Raw genomic sequence first — 14125 nt, 5'->3', positions numbered from 1 at the left:
CTCTGTCTCTCTGTCTCTCTCTTTCTCTATCTCGTCTCTCTGTCTCTGTCTCTCTCTCTCTGTATCGTCTCTCTGTCTCTCTCTGTCTCTCTCTCTCTCATGTCTCTCTGTCTCTCTCTGTCTCTCTGTCTCTGTCTCTGTCTCTGTCTCTGTCTCTGTCTCTCTCTCTCTCTCTTTCTCTATCTCGTCTCTCTGTCTCTGTCTCTCTCTCTCTCTCTCTCTCTGTTTGTGTACTATAGATATTATTGCATGAAATGTAAATCAGCAAAAATGTTCTCAGAGTACATTTTAATGATGCAAGTAGTTTCCTTTAGTTGGGCAAGATTCTGTCTATTCTGTCTATAGGTGAGGAACAATAAAGGAAAGTGCTTAGAAGTAACTCTGTGTCTCTTTCTTGGTTTTTGGAGCCTGATATTTTCACACTGGCCACACTAACTCACTAAATCCTGTCCATCTCTACCATAATATTCTTTGTCATTTTCAGAAGTTAATTTACATTATATATTAAAAAAATAGGCATTTTGGTGGGAGTCAAAGCACTTATTTAACAATGCCCCATAATAAAAGATCACATATGAGCCTCACATGCATAGATTCTAACTTCAAATGACTCAAGTAAGGAAAACTTGTGTATTTTAGCCCTTAGTGGGACTTAGATATATGTACCTAGAATAGTAGAAGATTTTTTCTTACATTCCAGGGCCATAAAAGTTTGAAGCGAGAGAATATAAATAACTCTCACCAAGGGTTTTCTAAATTTCAAGAAAGAAGGAAAGGGAAACCTATAGAATCTTGCTTTTCTTAGAGTAATATTACTTCAATCACTCAATCAATCAATTAGAATAGAGCTGGAAGGGGCCTTAAAGTTCTTCAAGTCCAACCCCTTGCTCAAGCAGGAGACCCTATATCATTTCAGACAGGTGCTTGTCCAGTCATTCCTAAAAAACTCCAGTGATGAAGCACCTACGACTTCCACTAGTTAATTGTTCTTCCAAACAACATTGGAAAGAATTAACCAGTGAAACTTATTATTATATACAGCATAATATGGAAGAATGATAGTTTCTTAAAAGATGGTTTCTTGATGAGTTTAGATAAAGTTCCTCAGCTGGGGAAAAAAAAGGAATGGAAAATAGTATTACGCAGTTTGGAAATTCCTTCTCAAATTCTTGAATGTTTTGCATAGGGGCTGAGAGCTTTACAATGCAATGCACATGAGCATTCCACTGACAGGGATTAAAGCATGGCTGGCAGGCAAAAATGAAATAATTCTCTAGAAAGGTAAGTATAATATGCAGAAATATAACAAGCAGGGTACTGCTGGAAGGCTGAGTCAGGAGTTTCACTTAAATTTAACTCAGAGGTCTTTGAAGGCTGTGCAGTTTCTGAAATGGCTAAAGATAGAGATGAAATAGAAAGGAAAGCTTTTAATGTATTCAAATTGATCAGCATGGATTAGTCTCCCAAGTGATTAGCATGGGGAAATGGAAGGCAAGAAAGCTACAGGGGAGAATTCACTGCGCCTTTAAAACTGACCAAATGATTCCTTACAATTTTATTAAACGGTTGAAACCCATCTCCTGCTTTAATTATCAGACATTTATCACTGATGGATTAAATTGTCCCTTCCTGGTGTGCCTTTATCAAATGTATGGGTGGAAGGGTGAATATTTTCCAGGACTTTTTTTCTATTGTTGCTTAATTACCAGAGTTTAAGAAATGAATAGACAAGGTTGGCACAAGATTTAATGATGAAAACCAGCCAGAGGTGGGTTCCTACCAGTTCGCACCTATTCGGTAGAACCGGTTCGTCAAATCTAATGAACCGGTTAGAAGAGGTTCCACCAGTGGACCCGGAAAGAAGGCCACACCTACAGAAGAGGTTCCAACATTTTTTGAAACCCACCACTGGTCCTTGGATATGATTATTCTACACTATCATGGTCATATTTATAAAACTCAGTGCATCTGTGAAAGGTAAGGATGACAACTGCGTTTGTGATGCAATCAGAACATTGCGTGTGTTGAAGTTGTTTTAACGCAAACCAAAGATGCCTTTGAAAAAACAAGTTTACATCCTATTCTTATGCATGCCAGTGCTGTGTGTGAGGTAATTTGAGGTGGTTCTGACAAGTGTCGTCGGCATCTTCATATCCGGTCACATGGGCGGCAAGCCACTCCCATCTAGTCACATGGGTGGCAAGCCACTCCCACAAAGGAGGCCACACCCACAGAGTAGGTTGGAACAATTTTTGAAACCCACCACTGCAACCAGCTCTGGCGCGTTTTTGTCTTTCAAAAGATGTATGCCAGAGTAGGAAAGAAAAGAGATACAAGGGTTCCCCATTCTTGTTTAATTTCCTTCCAGGATTGCTACCAAGTTTCTTCTATACATTTAAACTCATGTGACTTATTTGCAAGATAATCCAGGAGAAATAACTCCTAACCAGCCATATGTGTGCCTAAAACACCTTCAATTCGCTACCACTGCCCTGCTTGTGTGAGATACCTCCTTGAATAACATTTCTGAAGACATTTTCTCCACTATTATTCCTTATCTTTTAAAACAGAGGTGGTAGGTAAAGTGGAATGTAGAATTAGAAGCTTGCAAGCTTTTAAGACCTTTCCTCACTCGTGATTTATGGCATGTTGATATCATCTTCCAGTCATCTTTGAAATGATACACCATCTGTTCTCGTGTTTGTTATTTGGTAATTGCAGAAAATGATAGAATAGAAATCCTCTCAAAAGTGCATAACAAGTTCAGAGACATGATCTTCCAACATCTCTTCAAGGAATATAAATACTCCATGTGTACTTTGACAATACATTCCCTGGAATTTTTTTTTTTTTAAATGGCTTTAGATAAGTATGAGTCTGTGCTTTTATCACCCAAGTATATATACATCAATAGCAATAGCACTTAAACTTATATATTGCTTCACAGTGCTTTACAGCCCTCTCTAAGTGGTTTACAGAGTTAGCATATTGTCCCCAACAATCTGGGTCCTCATTTTACTCACCTCCAAAGGATGGAAGGTTGAGTCAATTTTGAGCCTGATGAGATTCGATCTGCAAAACTGCTGGCAGCTGGTGATCAGAAGAAATAGCTTGCAGAACTGTACTCTAACCACTGTGCCACCGCAGATCAAGAATCAATAATACACATAATATTTTACATAATATAGGAAGAAAACCTCCTTGCCTCAAGAAGCAACATTTATATTACTGGTGAAACATGGGCAAAGTTTCTTGTCAACTAAACATTACTAAAGTCACAGAACTGCCCGAAAAGCGCCAGCATTTCCTTTTTCCTTGCAACATATGTGGTATTAAAGATGTTCTCAGAGTTTTGAGACCTAAAGGTTTGGAAACGACACAGAAATGACATGCTGAAATACTTGTGATTTTTATTTTTTACAAATTGGAGAAAATATGGCCTATCACTAAAAATGGTGCCTCAGCTACCAAAATTCTAAAAAAAATTTTTCCTCAAAGGACTGACCAGAGGGAAAAACTAGAGAGGGGGAGGGAAGGAGAGAGAGTTTTGGTGAAATATATGCAATTATGAACATTCTGGGATATGATTTGCCGTGACCTGACAAATGCACGATAGACATATGCACACTGACAAAATAGCGCCAATTAAAACGCGATGTCAAAATGGAGCCCACAAATTTGCGACGACAAAAGCGCGATGACAAAAGCGCGATGACAAGCACAATAAAGAGTTAGGGTTAGGGTTGTTAATGATGCAATTTTGTCGGCGCGCATTTGTCGGCACGCTATTGTCAAAAATCAATTAGCGATTTCGACGGCGCTCGTTTGTCTGTCGCGGTTTTGTTGGCGCGCATATATCTATCGCGCATTTGTCGGTGAACCATGATTTGGGAAAGGCACTACTATGAAGGAGTAGAATAAAAAGGGAAAAAAAGCCTGCAGCTTTTAGTAAGCCGCATGAATCTCATGAATATCTGATGCTGATATGTTTGCATTCTTATTGCAGTAAAGATAATATAATTATCTGTAGGCCTCTCTGGTCAAAATATAATGTTGATACATGTTTTGACATGATACCTAATTAATTTCCATTTGAATTTTCCAGGTACTTCTGTTGTTCAAGTCACAGCCCTTGATGCTGATGACCCTTCATATGGAAATAGTGCCAGAATCATCTACAGCATACTCCAGGGCCAGCCATATTTCTCTGTGGAGCCAGAAACAGGTGTTGTTGTACTTATTGATCTTAATTAAGGATTTCTGCCTTGTCAGAAAAAATGGTATTCACATTATTTTTCAGCCATATTCAAAACAGCTTAAATTCTCTTAAAGTATATGAGAAAAAGTTACCTAATTACTGTAGCAAAATTCAGATGTGGGTACTAATTGGATAGCAGTTAAATTTTGATCTGGATTTTTCTTAAGATATTGTTGTTTCCTAATCTGAAGCTAGAGGGGAAAGGACTAAACAAAGGATTCATAGCATAAAAAATGGATTAGTAATGACTACTTCAAGGATTCCAGGAAGTTACATTTGGAATATAAAGGAGAATACTTGTAGCTCAGGGTTGAAAGGAGGGCTTGGTGGGCATGGCAAGATACTGCAAAATCTCCATTCCCACCCCACTCTGGGGCCAGCCAAAGGTGGCATTTGCCGGTTCTCCAAACTCAAAATTTCCGCTACCAGAATTTGTCAGAACCTGCTGGATTTCACTCCTGGTTTACTCCCACTCACTTGTGCAGCTTTCACACACTATAAGTTCATATAATTTCATACTTCTATCCTTGGTGCCCTCTGAGCTTGGTTATTTCCTTGCAGATGTTTTATCACCCAAGCTAGGTAATATCATCAATGTTAGTGAGGAGTGGGGTTTGCTCTCTGTTTATATTCTAGCAGTGTTGGTGGAGGTGGTCATAGAGGTTCTTTGGTTGAGCTACTTACTGTTAGCTTGCTTGGTAGTTTCACCCCCCACCAACACAGACAGGGAAGCTACTAGAATATAAACTGAAAGCAAACCCCACTCCTTACTAGCATTGATGGTGTTAGCTAGTTTGGGTAGCAAGAAAACAAACATGTTTAGAAATCACCAAAGATCCTACATTTTGAATATAATTTATCTGTTTGAATATAATTTATCTGTTTGAATATTTTATAAATCTTTGAAAACTTAATTTGAATTCTAATAGGCTCATGAGATCATATAACTTGAAGTGAAGTCAATAATCCCCTTTAAGCAAGTAAATGTTTTTTATACAAGAAAAGCCAACAGTGGCTTTTCTTGTATAAGAACAGCAATTTTGTACTGTGAATGTTTTTTTAAAAACAAATATCATTCTACATTATATTTCCTAATTGATGGGTAAAACATTTTCTCTAGTGGATTAAATAATTTTATTATCATGCAGCAAAGCTAAATTATTGAGCACCACCTTTTTGTTAACTAATGGCAATTTATGATTCGACTTTAATTTTGTTAAAAACTGAGTAAGAGCTCAATATTTTGCTTGAAAAAAGTTTGAATTATGCTGATAACTTGGAGAGTAATTTTACAAATATATTGTGTATTTAAAAAAAGTCCTCCGGGATTGGGCGGCCTATAAATCTACTAAATAAATAAATAAATCTGAATCCGGTGCTTAGTACTATAGACGATTTACATATTGTCAAAATCACGAGACAACTCGCCGTGTCACATGATATATTTCATGGCGGTTTTCCCATTCACGGAGGTGGGGTGGGTGTGGCCTGCACATGATCCATCTGGCCCATGGGCTGCCAGTTTGACACTCCTGATAAAAATGATACAGTCTAATTTCAACAGATCCAGGGGCAAAGCAGCATAATAGATGTCTAAAATACGTTCTATCCCAGGAGTGTCAAACTCAAGGCCCAGGGGCCAGATCCGACTCATGGGGTGCTTGGATCTGACCTGGAAACAGTGAAGGACCGACCCACGGTGCCTCTGCCAACAAAAATGGAGATTGTGAGGGCTGCGGGTGGTACCAAGTACCAAGCACTGGATTCAGATAAATTATATTCAAAATGGAGGAGGATGTTGCAAGTGAAAAGGGAGCTCAGGAGCCATTTTTGCTGGCAGAGCACTCAGGCCACCAGAGGCGCCCTCCCCCAACACGAGTGGTGTCATGCTGGCCACACCCAGTCTGACCACACCCACCCCAGATCCTGAGGTCAAACACAACCCTGATGTGGTCCTTACTGAAATTGAGTTTGACACCCCTGTTTTATCAGAAGGGAAACCCACAATTCAATTCTATAGAAAATTTCAAAATGTGTTGAAACTTAGTAACAGTGATGTAAGTATACATGACGGAATAAGGACTGTGAGTGTCCAGTTTCAGAAAATCAGTGGAATTTAGTCTGAAAAATAGATAAAACACTTTTGTAGTACCTGTGTTAAGGAAAGATTTCCAAAATACCTTTTGAACTATTGCATCACTGGTTTGTTATCAGCGTTATGCAGATTTTAAGCTATGCATCTCTTAAGGAAGTTAGGAAGGTGGCCAAGGGACTCTAAAATCTTGGCAGGCTGAATTCAGAGCAAGTTATTCTATATCGGATCACTGTCTGATCTTATACCATTTCATAGGGAAATATTCCTGAGGACTAAAACATAATCTTTTTTTGACTTAAAAGCAGTTTGAGACTCAATTTGTAGAGTATTTTATGGAGAAAGATAACGGAATCCTGAACTGTCAGAAGGCAGTTTTTTTTCTCATAATGCAATTATACTCTTAAGTCATTTTTTTTTTTTTTGCAGATTTGATATAGTCCCAATAGTGCTTAACTAATTCAATCCCCTGACACAACATGGAGGGAGAAAAGGTGTGTTTTGGCTTCAGCAGTGTTCAAATTTTATATGGATGGCTTAGCAGCCTCTTTGGAATCAGAATTTCTAAACTGGCTGAAATATGTGAGCCATAACCATGTACATATTAATGTAGCCATTGTGAAAAAAGCATTGTAGTTAAAAATCCAAATGTAATTACTGAGTTATATTTCAAAAATATGGAATTTGATGCTGGCAGACAATTCTGATCTTGTCAAGCCACAGGTTTGTCTAAGGTGGACTGAAAACAATACTACAGATGTAAAAGAATGGATTCCGAAGATGTGTTCTTGGTCCCTTCTTAAAAAATCTTCATAATGTAAAAATGAGAAGAGCAGTCAAAGACAAAGATTAAAAATAGTAACTAAAAAAATAAAATATGTAAAGAGAAGTTACGTACATTGTGCAAAATGAAGTGACAGTGACATTTAAGATAGTGGATGAATTATATTTTACCTTCTTTCTCAAAACTTCCCTGCATTTACTAAAATAAACACATGAGGGAGTATGCTATGCAAAAATTGTCTTCCTTTTTTTTTTACTAATTTACTATTTTAGAGAGGTGATTGTTGTTGTTATTAATATGCAGAGCACTCAAAAATATTCCCTCAGTGTCTGAACTTGCAGATTCAGAATTGTTGTTTAATGCATAAACTGCTACTTAATATATTGCAGCCACAATCACCTACTTTTCATTTCTGTGTTCAATGTATTCATTAAACTCTGCTTGACATTTTGAAAAATTATTTTTCTAAATAATAGACATACTGTTCCACAGAGAGTGATGGCAAATCTTTGTTTGTTTCTCTTTCAGGCATTATTAGAACAGCTCTGCCAAATATGAACAGGGAAAACAGAGAGCAATATCAGGTTGTTATCCAGGCAAAGGATATGGGGGGCCAGATGGGCGGATTATCAGGAACCACGATAGTGAACATTACTCTGACTGATGTCAATGACAATCCACCTCGATTCCCACAGAGTAAGCTTCCTTTAATTGTCCTTCTGTGCTACAAAAATATCAGAATGAAAGAATTAGACAACTACCATCTGGTTTAATATAAAATAAAAATCTAGTTTATGGAGCACATGCAAAATAGGCTTTATCCACAGATTTATTCACCGTTGTTAGAAAAAAAATGTAATGAGATGCTACGGGGACAACTTGGTTAGAGAAAAATACAGTTGCAAAGAACAATTGCTTAATATTGGATAATTCTTAGCATAATGGTAACGGAATGATACTCTTTCTCCCTCCCTCCTCCACAAGAGGAATGGAAGAAATAACATTAGTATGTAAGGGTTGGAAGTGACCTTGGAAATTATTTAGTTCAACTAACTATACAATAACAGGAATCTACTGCTTCAGCATCTCTACCAGATGGCCATCCAGTTTATACTTCGTACAAAGAAGGGGCTGCCACCTCCCAAGCAGTCTTCTCTATTGTTAATCAACTCCTACTGTTAATATTTTTTCCCCTGATGTCCAACTAAATTTGTAATTAAACCCATTGTTCTTTGTTTCCTTTCCTGGAACAATTCTGCCCCATCTTTTACATGACAACAGACCAGATAATTGAAGACATTTATTGTGTCTTATTGCTGTTTTCTCTTGTCAAACATATCCAAAACGTTCAGATGTTTCATATAAACTTGTGCTTTTCCTCCCCTTTATCGGTACTTTATATTATTAATTGATAATATATTAATTGTTTAATTAATTGTTCTCTTCTGAACATACTGTATTTTGCTAGTTCCTTTCCAAAACTACTCTGTAATTAATGTTCTGGGTCAGGGCTGTCAAACTCACGGCCCACGGGCCAGATGGATCATGCGCTAGCCACGCCCATGCCTGGTTTAGCGAAGGGGGGGGAAAGTCCCGATACGTCACATGACACCACCGTGAGGATGCAAGTTTGACATCCCTGGTCTAGATAAGTCTAACCAAAGCAGAATATAGAAGAATGATTTCTTCTGAGCTTGACTCTATAATTAAAGTTTCAAGAGCATATCTTTGTTTGTTGATGTCTGGAAGTTAATATACAAATGTAAGCAACATAAACCAAAATATGAATGCCTTTTGTAGCAAAACAAGGGTTTTTGAAAGATGACTACAATTCAGAGTTACAGATTGAGAGAGGAAGTTCCCATCCATCAGACTGAAGTGGTTTAAAGAAATCTTCAAAAAGTCATAAACACAAGGCCAAATGTGCTTAGTTAATACATTTTAGGTTAGTAGAGAACTTGTTATGCATTTCAATTTTCCAAAACAAAATTACTGAAAAGGTTTTGGAAAAAGCTAATCTTCATCTACTCTTGTCTATTTATTTCTCCTTACTCAGTTTGTAAAATCAAGCAGCAGGAGGAAGGATTCAAGAAGGTATTTGCAGATCCATTTCCAATATTTCTCAAAAGTAATTTTTGAATAACTAACAACAGCTTCTTTACCAAAGGAGACTTTTTGTAGCTGCTAATGCATTGCTGCATTATATTGTGAAAACAAATCAAGATAGAAGGGCACGTTTTAACAATGTTTTTTTTTAACAAAAATAAAACCATAGACTTGGGAAATGGCCAATCAGGTCCAATCCATCTTCAAGTTATTAATTCAGGCATCCCAGATGTATTCCATAGGTCTCTCAATCTTCTGTCATATTTTATTTACAACACACATGATTGTGACACATTCATGCAGTTGTAGCCTTATCATGTGATGATACACATGATAAGGCTACAACTGCATGAATGTGTCACAATTATGATGTTTTGATCCCCTCCCACTCATGGATGCCCCCTGCCAGATAGATGACAGTCTAGCTTCCGCTTGAATATTTCCAGTACTATCATGGGTAGTACTGCCACTTATTTTTAGTTACAATAAATTAAAAAAAAAATTGCAGTACTTGGACTTGATTTACATTTATTTATTTTATCTGAAGCTTATGACTTTGAGTCATGAGAATTGGGCAGTCATCCTCCAGACCCTCTGATGATGCTTTTCCTCTGTAGTGATGATCTGAGCAATGTACTGTGTTCCTTCTCTTTGTTTGCTCATAGTAGGTATGGCTGGAAAAGCCTTGTGTAGCTTCCTTGCCATTCACTGACTAATTCATTTGAGGGAGGTTAATTTCTTGTATAGTCTCAGAACACTGGTCAGTTCTGTATTTTGTGATCTCAGGATGCTGCTGGAAGTTGGAACTGCAGACATATATCTTCTATTTGTTTGAATTCCCTTCTCTACCTTTACTACAACGTTTATCTATATATGGGTCTTCAGTCATAACAAGACTGGGTTTGGTTAGTCCAGGGAACAATTAGCCTGTAAACTAGACTGGGAAATGGAAAAATATTATCGAAAAGGGCAGTGGCGAATCACTCCTCTAATGTTGCAGCGTAAACTTGTGTCAAATCAGGCTTGATTTGAGGGAATATTTACTTTTGTCCTATAGTTATATATGAACTTGGTAAGATAAACTCCCTTTTTGCTATAAGGCATTTTTCTAAAATTAAATATTCTTCCTCCCCAGTTCCCCTGACACTCTCTTTATTAATGAGGCTTATATCATGTTAAAAGAAAGTGAACGAATGAGCTTGTGAAAGGAGTTGATTCATGTAAGTGCTAAAGGCCTTATTGATTCCTTCTTAAAAGAGAATCAATAATATTCATGTCAAATGTGAAACTGTACACTTAACGGATCTTATCTCTTGTCTGATTTGCTGACTTGATTATGGATCAGGAGGACTTCTGAAATTGGAAGACCTTATACAGTTTATTATCAGATTAGGGTTGCACTAGTATTAATGACAAAGAACTAATCACACCTTTCTGAAGCCTTGTGAAAACATGAGATCAGTGATAAGAGTTCTGATTCAAAAAACAAGTCAGGAATTTTTTATTTATTTATTTATTTTGCTGGAGACATTTCCAGCACAAAAAAATTAAAATGTAATTTTTTTTTACAAACCCTTCCTCCCTTTCTTTTCTTTTTAACCTCACAACAACTCCATGAGATGTGCCAGAAAAGCACAATTTCATGGAAAAATTAATGTGTGCTTAAGTCTCCTTAGTTATATAGATAGATTTACTTAAGTGCTCTAATACCTGCATGAGATTTTTTTTTGTTTACTATAGAATTCCAGTAACCGTAGAATTTAGGTTGAACATCCCCTCCTTTCTAAAGCATTTTGATATTAATTTTATAATCCTTCCGCAATTTGATACCTTCTAGAAGTGCTGAATACCAATCTTCATCATTCCTAATCAAGGTACATCTAGTAAGAGAAGGTTGTTAATTTACAGAAAATAATGGGATAGCCCCTGCATGATATAAATATGATGTAAAAAGCCTTTGCTTTCATAGCTCCATTCTCCTTCTGCCAAGTGGAGTGGATAATATTTTAAACATTTTCCTACAGAGTCAGAAATATTCCCAGAATTGTCAGTAGGATGGGAGCTTCCTGAAGAGCAATTTAAGTTGACTGTAACTGGAATTGGCAGCCCATCAGATTTCCCAGTGGGGGTATCCTCTTCCCACCTTATAGTGCTATTTGAATGTGTAATATCCTATTACCAGCAACAGGAAGCATTATATATGAAAAAGGTTTCTTAGTGGTTGCTAGTTGCTGTGATTCAATGCCATCTATGCTGTAATATCAGGGATAAAACAGACTTCCTTGCAGTTTTAAGCTAATTAATAGTTTCTATGTCTGAAGAAATTAATCTTAGATCATGAAAATAGGGGTGTGAATCTTTAAGACAAGGTTAGGTAGCGTTTTTCAGCAAAAAAAACACAGTGTCAGAGAAATGTATTTAATGTAGGTACACACACACAAACACACACACACACACAACTTTTTTTCTAAGACTAGGAGCTTTCACAGGAAAAAAGCAGCAAGAGTAGCTGTTTAAATTATGCAGAATAATAAATAATTTACAGAAAAAATATTTACAGAATCTATCTATCCATCTATCTATCTATCTATCTATCTATCTATCTATCTATCTATCTATCTATCTATATCTATATCTATCTATCTATATCTATCATTATATATCTATATCTATATCTATATCTATATCTATATCTATATCTATATCTATATCTATATCTATATCTATATCTATATCTATATCTATATCTATATCTATATCTATATCTATATCTATATCTATATCTATCATTATCTCTCTCTCTATCTCTCTCTATCCATATCCATATCCATATCCATATCTATATCTATATCTATCTATCTATATCTCTATCATCTCTATCTCTATCATTATCTATCCATCCATCATCCATCCATATCTCTCTCTCTCTCTCTCTCTCTCTCTCTCTCTCTCTCTCTCTCTCTCTCTCTCTCTCTCTCTCTCTCTCTCTTATCTATCTATCTATCTATCTATCTATCTATCTATCTATCTATCTCTATATCTATCTATCTATTCATTCATGGCATATAAGTGATGCATGAACAGGGTCTGAGATGCTACACATTCTCTTCATGACCTGTCTCCTTGTTACCTTTTGGGAAGAGGATTCAGGGTATCCAAAGCAGAACATCTAGATTCAGCCACATTTTTTCCATATAATACCAATCTTGTAAACTTTCAATTTTCCAATGGAATTTTTTTTTAAAGAGAGATGCTGAAAAATTGTCTGAAAACAGCAGAATTGAATGTAGTGTTGATATTGACCAGATTTCCTTACTCCCTTATGTCAAATCTGCTTGAAATGAGTCTTTGGTTTTAATTATACCCCTTACTACTACAGTTCGTGACTCTTCCAATGGGAAAAATATAAATTCAATCCAAAGAGATTTCTTATGAGACAGGAAATAATAAAGCACGTTTTCCCCCCCTTCCTAGACAGTCATGGGTTGGTGCATAAGCCTCTTGGTTTTGGCACAGGAAATGGCACTCTGTGTCTTTATCAAAATCCTTTTATAAGTGTGATTGCATTCTTCTCTCTCGAAGTAGAAGCAAAGATGAGTAGTTTCCTTGGAGTATCACCAGGGGATTATGGTGGTTCCATTGACTGTGTGTGAGAGAGAGAGGTTAACATAGAAGCAGGAGGAAAACTGGCTTTGGTAACTTTCAAACACTGCCAGCTTCAACCCTCACAAATTACAAATACTTTTGAAAACCAGCAGGAGCAGTTTCCTCTTCTCTATTCTGGATTTCTTTTGAAAATCACAAAATGAAGCCTATTCACTTCAAGTGAGTTGTGAAGAGCTGTGCAATTTGGCAACGCTATAGAAACTGCTAGACTTATAAAAATGATTGATTGCGATTTTTAGCTCCTGGAGGCAAAGTGCAAATAAAGAATAATAATGGTAATTTATAACTTACCTCAAAAATCTAGGTGCCCTGCTTGTTTATGGTCTAATGAGGCACAAACAAGGAGGAGGGGAATAAAATACAAAGAAAAGAGTGTTGGAATTTTTTTTCTCACGCACATAGTTCTCTCTGTATTTCTCTTCTGACCTACCCTCAGTATCTTACAAATTTATTTTAAGAAGCCGAACTATTTTTTTTTTTAAAAAAAATAACTATAACAACAAAATCCTTTGCCGTTCATGTCTTGCCTGGAAACTAAACGTTAGTGGAGTGCATAATTTTTCAGCAAATTGGCTTCTACTGGAATAATGGTTTTCCTTTTTCAAAATAAACATTTTCACCAGATTTACACTCACTTGAGGCGATTGCTCAAGAAATACAGATGGAGATGTTACTGTTCGGTTTGCCTGTGCCAGGAGAGACAGAAGCCCACACAGAGAAACTTGGCTTTTTTTACACAACACATGCTACACAAGAGAAACCATCAAATACCGCAAATTGAGGCATGACTCCATCAAAAACAAGTCCAGTACAAATTGTGCTGTAATGAAAGAGAAATGCCCAAGAGCAATTTTTTTTTTTTTGCTTCTGCAGACCCTATTAGTTTCCCTGAATTCCTACAAACTCTTGCAGTGATGTTTTCAGTATCAGGGATTGGAATGCAGCTCCTTCTTCACCTCACCTTCTCACTGCAAGCATTTATGTACTTCAAGAAACTGGGGGGGATGTTGGAAAAGAGACTCACAAAACTCAGATCAAATCACCTCCTGCAAAAATTGGTGGAACTTGCAAAATGATTGAAATACTTGAATTTGATTTTAATATTTTTACTTAAAAGTAATTAGCTAAAGCTTACGAGAATTGAATTTAAGTGCCAGAATAGGTTATGGCAAATGGTAAGGGTAGGCGGTAATTCAAGCCAATGCCTGCTTGAATTATG

The 14125-nt window shown here is 36.7% G+C and overlaps 1 protein-coding gene across 2 annotated transcripts in view; it reads left to right on the top strand.

Annotated features, from left to right (window-relative positions):
- The window catches only part of LOC116510352 (cadherin-10), an 86985-nt gene that overhangs the window by 46748 nt on the left and 26112 nt on the right, over window positions 1-14125 (top strand). The window contains exons 3-4 of one of the 2 annotated variants that reach the window (XM_032219868.1): window positions 4106-4225; window positions 7663-7830. In XM_032219868.1, coding sequence (XP_032075759.1) covers window positions 4106-4225; window positions 7663-7830 — 288 coding nt within the window. The remainder of the gene's footprint in view (window positions 1-4105; window positions 4226-7662; window positions 7831-14125) is intronic. The other variant, XM_032219870.1, reaches the window with a different exon arrangement.

This window comes from Thamnophis elegans, chromosome 6 (genome assembly GCF_009769535.1).
Source record: "Thamnophis elegans isolate rThaEle1 chromosome 6, rThaEle1.pri, whole genome shotgun sequence".
Classification (NCBI taxonomy): domain Eukaryota; kingdom Metazoa; phylum Chordata; class Lepidosauria; order Squamata; family Colubridae; genus Thamnophis; species Thamnophis elegans.
This window is presented reverse-complemented; position numbering and strand designations above follow the sequence as displayed.